General features: G+C 37.1%; 1 protein-coding gene across 3 annotated transcripts; it reads right to left on the bottom strand.

Annotated features, from left to right (window-relative positions):
- Positions 1–2,197: 2,197 nt before the first annotated feature.
- Positions 2,198–12,088, bottom strand: LOC129248344 (glyoxylate reductase/hydroxypyruvate reductase-like). Of its 3 annotated transcripts, none has more exons than XM_054887853.1 (5): positions 11,999–12,088; positions 7,829–8,231; positions 7,408–7,745; positions 7,206–7,331; positions 2,198–2,440 (listed from the first exon to the last, which is right to left on the bottom strand). In XM_054887853.1, the coding sequence occupies exons 2-5, from the start codon at positions 8,224–8,226 to the stop codon at positions 2,322–2,324; spliced, it is 981 nt and encodes a 326-aa protein (XP_054743828.1). In that variant the 5' UTR covers positions 8,227–8,231; positions 11,999–12,088; the 3' UTR covers positions 2,198–2,321. The 3 variants fall into 3 exon arrangements, with proteins under 3 accessions (XP_054743828.1, XP_054743827.1, XP_054743826.1); XM_054887852.1 differs by lacking the exon at positions 11,999–12,088 and adding an exon at positions 8,549–8,894; XM_054887851.1 differs by lacking the exon at positions 11,999–12,088 and having other exon boundaries at positions 7,829–8,478.
- Positions 12,089–13,280: the final 1,192 nt, after the last annotated feature.

Genomic DNA, 13,280 nt, shown 5'->3' with positions numbered 1-13,280 from the left:
CTTCTCATAGCTAAGCTTTCACACTCACATAAAAGGTGTCTGACTGTTTAATCTTCTTCTGTATTAAGACGGCTTCTACAGAAATCGAAGTACGGGAGTCCTAACCTTCTAGCGTGACTGCCTATTAAACAATGACCAGTTAATACACCTATCATTTTTCTTATAGCTTCTCTGTTAAATCTTAGCAAGATCTTCGATCGACCGCTGTTCCAGTTCGGCCATGTCTGTCTACTTAGTTCGCATGTTGTGAGGTTTTGCCAGCTTGTATTTACCTTTTTGATGGTTTCCCTAACTATAAGTAATTTACAAGTGGCTATAGGCATGGGTATCAGCGCTTTATCCGGTTCGAGATCGAGCGTTGTACCGGTTCGTGCAAGTTCATCTGCCTTGCAGTTCCCAGCTCTATTCCTGTGACCTGGCACCCAAATAAGGAGCACTTTGTAGCCCTTAGATACGTCACTTAGTAGTTTAAAACATTCTAGAACTGTTTTTGACGAGCGCGTTTTTGATTCAAGCGCTTTAATTGCCGCTTGACTGTCCGAGTAAATGAAGACTTCATTGACTTTTATGGCAGTGACTTCCGCCTGAAATACACTGCAATGGTCAGGTAGACGAAATGATTGGCATAATCCGAGTTTATCGGAGTAAACCCCTCCATCTAATTTGTTGTCTAGTTTTGAGCCACCTGTATAGATGTTTATATCATTTTTCCTAACAATAAGCCTGTTATCCAATTTCTTTTTGGAGGGAAATACTGTGACGAAGGATTTATTTAAGTTGGTATCTATGGTCTTACAGAAATCCGTTGTGCCAGGAATGCAGGGGAATTTTTCTAAAATTGAAGAGTCTCCTCCCTGGTTCGTTCGGTGTAGGCCGATTTCTCTTAGTCTGAGAGCTGCTTTGGTAGCTGTTTGCTTACCGAATTGCTCGATTGGTAAAATATTAAGCATAATATTTAGTGCATCTGTGGGTGTGGTCCTAAGGGCCCCGCAGATGCAAAGACTGGCCATTCTTTGTACATGTACCATAGTTCTTTTAATGTATAATTTATCTAAAGCCGGCCACCATACTGATATGCCGTATGTTAGGATTGGTCTGACAATTGCTCTGTAAAGCCAATATGCGATAGATGGGGAGAGACCTTAGTCCTATCAGCTGTTTACAAGAGTATGGTGCTATTGTCACCTTTTTTACTCTATCTTCGACATTTGCCTTCCAATTTAGTTTTCGGTCTAGTATTAGACCTAAGTAGCGGGCCTCATCACTAAATGACAGTGCCGTTCCACCTAGAGTCGGGGGAGCTATATTTGGAATTGTATGTTTCCTGGTAAATAGGATGAGTTCAGTTTTATTGGGGTTGACGCTTAGCCCATTTGCTTTTGACCAGTTTTCAACCATGTTTAGTAAATCTTGCATGACTTCTCTAAGTGTATTGGGGAATTTCCCTCTTACTACCATTGCAACATCGTCCGCATATGCTACGACGTGTTGTCCTCTCTCCTCTAGGCTCTTTAGCAAGGAGTTTAATGCCAGCACCCATAGGAGAGGGGACATCACACCGCCTTGAGGTGTTCCTCTGCTAACTTTTTTCTTGATCTCTGAGGTCACTAGGGTTGTGATCACAAGTCTGCTCAAGAGCATGTTTTTGATGAGCTCAACCAGAGCGCCAGAGATCCCGATATCCGTCAGTGCCTTTATTATGGTATCCGGTAGGATGTTGTTGAACGCGCCCTCGATATCAAGGAAGGCTACCAGTGTGAATTCTTTATTATAAATTGACTTCTCGATTTCTGTAACAAGTGAGTTAAGTGCTATTTCAGTAGATTTGCCTGTGTTACTCAGAAAAGTAATAAAAGATTGAAATCGTACCCGTCACAATAAATAAACTTTTCAATATTTATACATGAGTTCTTTTTTTCATTTCAAAAGCAATAATTTCGTTAAAAAACCAACTTTCATAGAGGTTCATAATTTTAGTAGTATTACATTTTTTACAAGCTCCAACTTTTTGCTTATTATGGAAATTACGGCATATAAATAGCACTGTATCTTTTTGTTTTTGTAAAATAAGTACAATAACTTCCTTTTTTCCAATTGGCTGACGGGTTGCTGTAATTGCATAACATTTTGCTTAATTCACCTATTAATTACTTGGATATTCCACTCGCGCTGAGTCGAGAAAATTTATATACAAACATGCAGTGTTTTTTAATGGATTTTTTTATTACAAAAAGGCATCATATTTTACAGAGTTAAACATACATACACCCCAGCGGATTGCTATGGGAGCTTCATGGAAAAATGTCGTTATCCATAACCATTTAATAGGCGGGCGAGAGCATTGGTTCACCGGCCAGTCCCCGCAAAACATTGTGCGCTGCTATGACAGACATATCGTCACGGGTGCGTTCGGTGGCCGAGCCCAAGTGAGGGAGAACAACTGAAAGGAGAAAGGAAAGGGGAGTTAAAATAGTTGCTATTTACAATTTTTTTTTTTTTTCATCTCATAATAATAATTTCAACGTTCGATTGCACTATAAATATTGCTTTTGAAGGTCTCGTAGGGTTGTAAGAAAGCAACCGAACAAATTTATCTGTAATAAAAATAGTTGGTTTTTTGTTATGATTTTTTTTTCATATTGCAAAGTTGTCGCTTGTAGCTTCTTTAAGCCTGGAATTTCATTCATCGTCAAAACGACAAGACTTGTTTTTGTTTTCAAACTTTCTCATGCTTTCAACGCTGGTTTTGCTTTAAATTAAAACGATGAAATGGGAGGTCCTACGATTTGAGACGACTCTTAATGGCAAATGATTGTTATGAGAAGCTTTTTCATTGCAGAAGTGCACTCGGAGGCTTGCCATTGTCTGCCGAGGAGCGATCTGCTATCATTTAGATGCTTCATGCATGGACACTCGAACCTATGCACTTCCGTATTACCTAATATAAAAGGCATGTGAGTATTAAATTAACAAATTTCATTCGAAAGACTTTCTCAACATTCAGGTTACGCTAGCGGAACGACTCATATTTATTTCCGGCCAAGGACTGTCACTTCATTCACCACCTTGGCAAGTATTCATTTGAATCAGGGAACAATCATCATATATTTCAGATGAAGAGCTTCAATTAGGAACCAATTGATAAGTTCGAGTGACTCCTGTAGTCGAATCCACATAGTCGGTGCGACTCAGATTCGTATCCAGCTATGGACTGTCACTCAGGCAGGGCTTCCCAAAACTTATTGCAAATGCTTTTTGCCCAAAACTTTGGAGAACAGGAAGAAACATATACAGATCCAGAGCCGAGCACATCTATTGGAACAGACAATGTTTAGGCAGGCATTAAACGACATTGGGAGTGTTGTTGTTGTAGCAGCATAAACATTCTCTATACATTTACGCGGGTGCTCCTGGAGTGGCAGTCCTTGGCCAGATATTAATTTTATTACCTTCCTGAACTCCCGTCCCGGAATGCCGTCGTCAAAGTCCAACGGAGAGCCTCAGCTGCCTGGGGGTACGGTACACTAGATAGGGCTAGTTTACTGGGGCAGCAGCTCTTGGTCGGGAAAACCCGAGTTATTCCGGTAATGTAGAACCTAAACATATGACCGGCATGTGAAGGCAGCCCTCATGACACTAACCATCTTTTCACATGATCCATCAAACCCACTCATCTAACATTCCTCTTCCTTTGGACCCAACCCGTCGAAACAGCATGTTTCCTGGGTCTACCTTTAGATGAGCTTGACGAAGATGATCGATGACTACACCGCACTGACAGCGCGTGAAGAGCTATTACAACAACAACAATAAAAATGGGCAGAACTGTCAAAACACAGAGAAATCGTATTAGACTCAGATAACATGAGCCTCAAACAGCTTTAGGAATTTATGGAAATTTATTGTGAAATATTAGAATTTACATATTTGTGAAACGATCATGGGCTGATCTTGTCTCAGTAAAGTCAGTTTGCCAAATTCTTTGAGTGCTGAAACTTTCATTAGTGAGGGTGACCTGCAAAAACGTATTAGCATCAGTATTTTCTGATAAGCACTGGAAGTTCTATGGGCGTGGGGTTGTGGGAATGTTAGAGAGATCGCAGATGGTCATCAAAACAAAAAAAAAGGAAAATAAATAAATTTTAAAAGTTCTTTCATGGTTTGAAGAAATGTACTATAAAAACATTTGAAAATTTTTTTTATTGCTGATAAAAAAAGGTAAATGGTGAAGTTGATATGACGATTGATTTTCGAGAAGGTAATGTTATTTAAAATAAAAATTCAAAATAAAAGCACCTAGCTACTATCAAATCTCCTTTAAATGTTTTTCAAGTCTTTATCTGCTAATGGGAACACGTGGAACACGTGTGGGGTTTTCCACAAATGACTACTGTCGCAGCTGTAGAAACGAGGAGGAGGTGGAGAGTGTTAAACACTTCCTCCGCCACTGTCCTGCTTTGGCCAGAACGTGATATGGCTGTCTGAACTCTTACTTCTTTGGATGTCTAGCAGATTTCGAATCGGCACCCATCCACAGTTTTTGATCGGCTATCCGAGAGATGAAGTGGTTTCACCACTTAAAATTTCGAAGTAGAGGGAGAACTTGAGTCGAAATTAGTGGTATCAGCAATGGGCTTTCAGATCTAAGTGGGCTGAGAGTGGCTGAGAGTGATAAATGCCGTAAACTAATCTAACCTTATCTGCTAATGAAGCATTCGAACTAAAATTTCATACCATATTTAATATAAGTTGGAAAAGGTTGGACTTGGTTGATCCTGTAGGTCACACATAGACTAGAAATTGATCCGTAGCGGAGAGTTTAGGAACTTTATATTTTATCTTTAAAACATACTTTAGATAATTTGCGTAGGATGCTAATTTTTTGATCTGGCACACTTTCTAAGGCTGAAAATGATGCAGAACCTCAGCAGTTTATTCGTGTTTTGCTGAGTACAGGGCAATGGCAAAGTAGCTGTTCCAGAGTTCCTATTGCATTGACTTCGTTCATATTGTAAATGGATCTTTCTGCACTAGCTTCAGTTTGGTAGTATCCCCACCACAAGTTTATACTCTTTTCTGGGATGCAGACGTATTACAAGAAGCCTACTACAAAGGGTCAAGCTTCATACCACTAAGCACCAGCCAGGTCAACCTAACCTAACCTAAGAAGAGATAAAATATAGTTTGCAGATCTGGTATTGCGCCTGCCTAGCATGATTTTCACGTTCCTGCATGAGCTTGTTCCTTCCCTTCATGAGCTCGCTTCTTGAATCAATCCTGCTTCTATATCCAGTCGTTGTACGAAGACAGGTTATTGTATATCGGCCGTGCTAGCTACTGGAAGATTTGGGTCGGCTTTGGCTAGTATTTATATCCACTTTCTCGTCTCCTTCAATCCCCTTGTATCCTGAAACTCCGTAGATAGTGGCTTGTTTCTCATTTCCTAGCTCATCCATCCTAATTCGGCATTATCGTACGCAGTGTGAGTTTGTCATTACAGCTGCTATTCCCTTGATGGCTGCTTGTCTGTTAATGCAAAAGTTTATATGAGAGTTCGCAAGAGTGTTCTCTATCTCTAAGTCTGCTGATTTCCTTGCTGCGTAGATCTCAGCTTGAAACACACTGCAGTAGTCCGGTAATTTGTATGACTCTTCATAGCCCAGTTCAGAACAGAATGCTGCGACTCCAAGGCTCTCTTCCATTTTGGAACCGTCTGTGTGTATGTTAAAGGTGTGGGGCGTTGAAAGTTGACCCTTCCACCATCCGTACATTTCTAATACTACCTTTGATACCCTGTTGAAACTAACTTGACGAATAACGTAGTCCGAGTTAGCGCTTAAATCTCTGCATATCCGGCTGTGACCATATGACCTTTGAACTATAAGTAGTTGCACTGTTGTCAACAGCCTAAGAGCCATATAACTTCAGTCAAAGTCGAGTTCGTCCATAATTAGAAACTGTTCTATTTATTTTGATTATAATAAGTGTCCTTGATTCTTTCGATGAAAATTTATCAACTGATTTTCACCAGTTTTTCTATAGGTATAATTTGAGCGAATTTGGAAATACCGAGGCGAGTCTATTAAAGGTGGTTTCGGAAAATCAACTGATTTGTTTTTTTTTTCGCCGTGCCCATGTGGCTATCAGCTCAAAAAAACACAAGGCGAATTCATTCTTTGTTTTCTACTTTGCCAATACTTTGCCGTGTCAATCGGCAATCTAACGTACAAAACATTGTTGTTGGTCCAGTGCCATCGCCTTTAAGCAAGGACGATAGAACAGAAATTTTTTATTGGTAAGCGACCTGACGTTAGACTTGTCAAAATCGCTAAAAATAAAGTATGTAACTGTTTTGGGTAGACGACACTTCCAGTACTCAATTCGCTTTGACCTTTCATGAATGCGTCTTGGGAAATTCATACTCAGATAAAAATCTAAAATTTGGAGTGCCTTCTTATCTTTATGCTTGACGCAATAATATTTAAATTTTTAAAACATTAAATTCAAATACACTTCAATCGAATTTCACAACTGAATGCGTATTCTACTATAAATTATCACTCGAAGACATGGATCGATATATGGCTAGTTTTTAAATTTAGTTGCTATTACTTTGAACATTTTGAGTGCCCTAGTTGACATTTTGACATTGGCCGCTTGAAGCTACGCAAAAATAAATAAAAAGCAAAAAAAAAAAGAAAAAATAATAATACCTGTACTAGTACTTCAGCTAGTGGTCGTACATATGTACAGATAAGAAACAAAAACAATAACAAAACTAAAATAATCCAGTTTGATAAGATTGTGATCACTTTTTGCATCACTTTGTTGCTTGCTGACGAAAATAGTCTATACTTATCACCGCTCCCACGCGTTCGTACTTGAGCCGAAAAACTGTGGGGGTAAACAAAAATTTTAGCATTTGTTAAAAGCATAAGTCACTATTTTTCTCGAAAAACCCCTTATTGCATAAAAATTACATTAAATCCTTAAAAAATTACTCTTAAAATAAATTCTATCTTCAGTTTAATAAAGAACCTTGGCCTGGTTAAGGTACTGTGATGAGTAGAAGGCGCAAACGGCAACGCGGTCGAAGTGCAAACCTTCAATTAATCTAAAATCTAAAAATCTAATCTAAAGTCAATTAGGTCAAAAGTGTTACAAAGTGGCCTTTAACTACTCATTCCCACTCATTTTGTACTCACCAAGGTTTGGTAGACTCAAAATCGGATCATTGGGGGGCAGTGGTTCAGGTGTCATCACATCCAAACCGGCAGCAAATATTTGATTTGTTTTCAAAGCTTCATACAAATCTGGCTGATTCACAATACCTACAAAAGCGATAAGATATCTGTGTATTAGTACTAAACACTTTTGACTGCATGTAAGCACTGCTTCGGCACTCACCTCCACGTCCAACATTCACTAGCACGGCAGTCTTCTTCATTTTACCAAAAGCGGTGGCATTGAAAACACCAGCAGTGTCCTTGGTCAAGGGCGCCGCAATAACTACGAAATCACTATCGGCCAGCATCGTGTCGAAATCGGCTTTTTTGGCATTGTATTCCTGCTCAATTTCAGTCGCCACTCGACGACGTGTCGTATAGAGTACGCTATCAATGTCAAAGCCCTTCAGACGCTTGGCGATGTTTTGTGCAATACCTCCAAAACCATAGAAACCCACTACGGAGTCGCGCAAATCGCGGCCCAACATCCAATTGAGATGGAAGTCCTCCCAGGTGTCACTAAAAGCGAATAAGAAAGTTGGAAATGAAATTTATATTGCAATTTATGTGTTTCTATAACAGCACAAAATGATACTACTTACGTTTCAATCTTCACCCGTCCTTCGTGGAAGCGACGCGCTGCCGCCAGCAATAAACCAACCGCTACATCTGCCACCGCTTCATTGAGCACGATGGGCGTGTGGCCGAGTGGTATCTTACGGCGCTTAATTTCCGGCACATCCACATAATCTATGCCCGCCGACATGGTGGAAATCGATTTCAATTGCGGTCCAACCACATCCAATACTTCGGCATTGAGCGGTTCATGGCTGCCCCAAAAGAGTGCGTCTACACCTTTAGCTTTCTCTAAAATCTCTGAACGCAATGGCGGCAAACTCTGCACTACGGTCACCTCACAGTCACGTGACAACAGATCGATGCCAGCTTGTGGCACTTCTGGGTGTGTTACCAAAATTTTAAATTTCTTTTCGCCGGACATTTTACCTGTGTTTTCGTCGCGAGGTGAGGCGTGCGCGGTGGATGTGGGAATGATGGCGACGACGTGTAGTATGCAGATAGTGAATAGAAAAATATATAAGTTTTTTATATGCATTTTGTGGTTAAGCGAGTTAAGGGTCAAGCACAACAAAAAAAAGTATAAAAAGAAAAATTCTATTCTAGCCAAAACTAAGACTTAAGCGCAAACAAATTTAAATGTTCTTTGTATTCTCGAGTCTTAAAGCAAACTAAAACTAAAGGTATAGCTTAAAAATGTTGTTGTTTTTAAAAACCGGATTTTCAGTTAATCCGCGCTCACTCACAAGTCGCTCTCAGCTCTTTCGTTGAAGTCGTCATACGAATGGAGGATACTTTCTGCAGAATTCTTGCGCCCAATAGGCGGCTCTGCTGCGAGCCAAACATCACAATTTTATTTAGCCTCTAAGTGCATTTGGACTACTAGCAGTTGTAGGCGATCACGCAATATTGCCAATAAGTGTGGGTGTGTGTGCCTCTCGCAAGCTTTTGCCTTCTCAATTATTGCACCTCTCTCATTCACGCCGATAAGAATCAAACTGTTTGCTCTCTGGTCGCTTCTATATTTACCCAATGACAGTGCAACGAGTTTGTGTATTTTTGAGCGAAAGTTTTCATATGTATGCATAAGTCAAGGCACATGTGCCTTGGTGTAAGTGAAGAAATTACAAAGAAATTTTGAATTTTGATTTGATAAATAAATAAAAATTAATATTGACAAATTTTGGAAGATGGCTTGACATTAAAAAAAAAATTATGCTCTTTTCTGTTTGGGAAGCAATTTACTTAGGTACAGAGCTTTTTGATCACATAAAAATGTGTAAGATAACAAAGGTCTGCCTATTACTTAACTAAGGAATACCCAGTATTTTGCTGTAAAGAGTATCTCTGTAGTGCTGAGTACATATAGACGCGCTAAATTAATTTAAAAATTGTGCATATATCAATATTTTCAATATCTCCAAATGTATGGCTTGTCGGCTTGTCTAACCGATAAGAACTGAAGTCCAAGACGCGCCAATCAAGAAGAAGGGGAAAGGTAATTAAAATTCGAGTTCTAATGGATTCTTATTGCTTTATTACTGTGACTGAGTAAACAGTGATTTTATAGACGTAGTTCTACGATTAACGTCACACTAAAATATTAATTATATTATTTTATTATCCTCCTCATCAATAAATTGAAATATATAGAAATAATCAAACAATATCAACGAAATGTCAATATCAAGCGGCTGCTTCAAAACCGAAATGATGTGTTTTTGAAAAATGATTATTTAAATGTCGGATTAAACAGATTAATAAGAAAGTTGTTCCAATTAAACAGCAAATGTTATGTACAAGTAGATATCCGAGATCTCATATAATAGCTGAAAGAATTGTGAGCAGAGCTTTGAATGTACGAGTATGTGTCATGAAATGGCAGCAAATCAACATTATAAATTTTGATTAAAAAAAAATCAAATTAATAATTTAATATTTTATTTTTTAAAATAACAGACATTTTTTTCAAAAAGACATAATACAACTTCAGTGGAATTTCAGTAATTGAAGCAATTTCGGTGCTTCAAATTATCTGATGAGAGTGTAAGCCAATACGGATTTGGCTCACTTTGAACTAGAGCAATTGCGGGTGCGATAATTTCGGTACTTCAAGCAGTGCTTTGTTTCAAAAAAGGTACAGAGAGATTCAAAAGCGAATATGCTGACTCGAATTTATCCAGTTTCTCACCATCTCTAAAGATGGTTAATCCCTACATAAGTTAGCTTTCCTAATCCGAAATACCAATCATATTTTGCGTACATTAGTACTAACGATCATCGATTCGACGAAGTATTTTCAATATTATTTGTTTTTTTTTACAAATGAAAAAGTTAACTTAAATCGATCTATTAAACTTTTGTGATTTAATAATTGAATTTAAAAAGAAAACTTTTTCTATACATAAAATTTGACCAGAAGAGAAAATCAGTAAAATGCAAGTGGTGGTCATCGAATTGAGAAATATTATACAAAACTAAGATGAAAGACGGCATTGTTTTCCAAACATTGCTCATTCGTGAACTTCACTATTGGTGAAAAAGTAAGTCTTGACAGACTTTTTGCCATTTATATGACATTAAAGAAGCTTAAGAGCACGTTGGTACTGAAAATACCATTATTATGTGTTTTAATATATTTAAAATCTATTTACTAATTGGAATATTTCGTTAATCCGAATCGTAATATGCTAACATCGATTCGTAGTGGCATGCTAATGTTACATATGTATGTAAATACATATATTTCTTTCAAATTTCTTCAATGAAAACGATTTAAGAAATACAAATTTTCCTATTTTTATACTTTTTTGACAAGTTAATAGAGCATCAAAAGCTTCAAATTGAAATAAAAAAAATGATATGTCAAATATATTTAAAATTTCCTTCTTTTTAATTATATATTTTTACTCGACGAAAAGTCTTTAAACAAGTCAATTTTTTTTATCTTTTTATAATTTTGAATTTGTTTAACTACTAGAATTTCGAAAAATATGTAGATGTAAAAAATTATAATAGTAATTCACTCTTTCTTTAGGTCAGAACGTGTCTAAGTTCTACTTCAAAATATCAAAGCTCATGTATCCATCCTCGATTGAACTCAGATTTTTTAGTAAATTACCTTGTTGTAAAAATTTAAAGCATGTAATACATCAATTGCAAATTTTTTATTTTTTTTTCACAATATGTTAAATTTTTTGCACATTTTGCCATGACGTAAAATAGGAATGAAATAATGCAAAATGCGGGATGTTTTTATATTAATTTCATTTTTTTTTAAGAATGTAAAGGCACGCTTTGTCACAATAAATATAATTGACGGATACACCCCGTTTGGGTGTTTGGGCGAGCTCCTCCTCTTATTTGTGGTGTGCGTCCTGATGTTCTTCCTCAAATGGACGAACCTGCAGTTTTAAGCCGAGAACGGCGAATGGTTTTTTTTATGAGATTTTTCATGGCAGAAATAGACTAGGAAGTTTGGCATTGGCTACCGAAAGGCGACCGCTATTTCTATCACTTTAGTGTCTTCATGCACAGGGATTTGTACCTGCGCCCTTCAGAATGATAGTCACGCACCAACGAATTCGGCCACGGCAGCCGCCACAATAAATGGCATAATAAAAAAACCAGGCATAAAACAAAAATTAGTTAAAAATGCATAAAAAGCTAAGGATAAAAATTTATCTTTTTTAAGTAAGTGAAAGTTTCTCAGCAAAAATGCAAACATTTTTCGAAATAAAATACTTTTTATTAAAAATTTAAAATTATTTTGGGGCAGTTCTTTTTTCAAGGAAAAGTTAAGAATGTTGGGCCACCGCTGATATATATTTACTTTTATGATTTTTGAGTTACATGATTAGAAAATTTTGGGTATTTTCATTAGATTTTTCTTATTTCTGCTAGTTTAACTTTAGCGCGCTTGAAATCGGGATACGAAATTCTAGAATGCAGCTGGAATGAATAGCTTTTTGGTTATTTGAAAACTAAACAATTCGTAGACTATGCATCGGGGTATCAAAAAAAAAAAATTTCATATTGCACTTTATTCACTTTTAATATTTTTTTTTCTGTTTATTGTATAAAAAAATATGTGTTTAATAATTTTTTCAATTTGCAGATAATTTTTGTTCCCGACCCACTGCACTCAAAGTTTAAAAGCTTCATGCGCTCGCTTAAGTTAACACTTTCGCACTCACCGATTTAATCTGTGCTTTGTTTTATTTGTTTCAAATATTTTTCTTCAACACAACTGCCTGCCCAACCCACTTTGCGCTTGCACGTCTAGCGTTCTACTAAATAAATTTGTCAAAACCTAGTAAGTTTATAATAAAATCGCTTAAAATGTTTCACAAACATGAACTGCTGGAGGTAAGAGTAGTTGCCAATTACAGATAACTACGTACACGTAAAATAAATATGTATGTATGTATATGTGCATGCACGTATTGTGTGATAAGTAATTATCCCGGTTCAAATCATATTTTTTCGATTAGGAGTGAATTTTTCACTTTGAAATTTTTGGTAGATGTATCTAGCATAAGTGCAGATTGTTCCGTCATTCGGTAAGGGGATTCACGCATTTGCGTAAAGTGAGTCAAGTGATTTACCTCATAACCCAGCAGCCAAAGCTACTAGTTCTGAACTACGGCACAACCAGTTTGACTGGCAATTAATGAAATTCTTCTTCTATCTTTCTTCAATGTAGGTACTTTGGCGACTCAGAAATCGCGATGTCCTCCGAAATGCTTATTGTCAGCCTATATATCAACATTATTCAGTAAACTGCCTGGTACGACCCTGGTCTGACTCTGCATAAGTGCCATAACAGTTTTTAAATTACTTAGCCTCTGCAATAAATCTCATATCAGTTCATAACAGACAAAAAAGCTCTGATCCAATTTGTGGCGAATGTGACAATGTTTTGCGGAAGTTGGGCAAGCAAATCAAAATTGATAAAGGAAGTGCTTCTAAATTATTTCATTACAAATTAAAAAATATTGTTCAACATTTTTTCTTACCTTGCAATTTGCTATTCGACTTGAAATTATTTTATAGCTGCAGATTTTGCAATGAACTGGAAGAGAGGAAAACGATAGAACACCTTCTATGTTCTTGCCCTCCGTTAGCTAGAACCAGATTAAAGTGCTTTGGAACTTTACAGTTTACTTAGATTCGCAAAAGACGCAGACGTATTACAAGATGGTAACATTAACGATCAATAGGTCCAAATAATGGCTTTCAGCCAGCCAGGTCAACCCAACCTAACCTAAAATTATTTTATTTTAGAAAATGTCATAATACAAAACGTTAATTGTGCTAAAACTAAATAAAAACAAAAAAATACTAAAATTCAAAAAAAAAAATTAAAGGCATAACAAACAAAATACGAGTGTCGTTTGAAAAGTTCATGCAAAATCCGAGAGCTGACACTACTAGCGCGTATCGAGGTTAAGTATAGTGGGCCTGAAAAGCCCCGTG

Source organism: Anastrepha obliqua, chromosome 5, assembly GCF_027943255.1.
Source record: "Anastrepha obliqua isolate idAnaObli1 chromosome 5, idAnaObli1_1.0, whole genome shotgun sequence".
Lineage (NCBI taxonomy): Eukaryota > Metazoa > Arthropoda > Insecta > Diptera > Tephritidae > Anastrepha > Anastrepha obliqua.
This window is presented reverse-complemented; position numbering and strand designations above follow the sequence as displayed.

What these genes read in the sequence shown, in the direction of transcription:
- LOC129248344 (XM_054887851.1), bottom strand. Translation starts at nt 8,340, where the DNA reads ATGCATATAAAAAACTTATATATTTTTCTATTCACTATCTGCATACTA. An exon ending in GGACGGGTGAAGATTGAAAC is followed by an intron (nt 7,746 to 7,828) that starts GTAAGTAGTATC and finishes ATTCGCTTTTAG; the next exon opens with TGACACCTGGGAGGACTTCC. An exon ending in TTTGAGTCTACCAAACCTTG is followed by an intron (nt 2,441 to 7,205) that starts GTGAGTACAAAA and finishes TTCTCCTTTCAG; the next exon opens with TTGTTCTCCCTCACTTGGGC.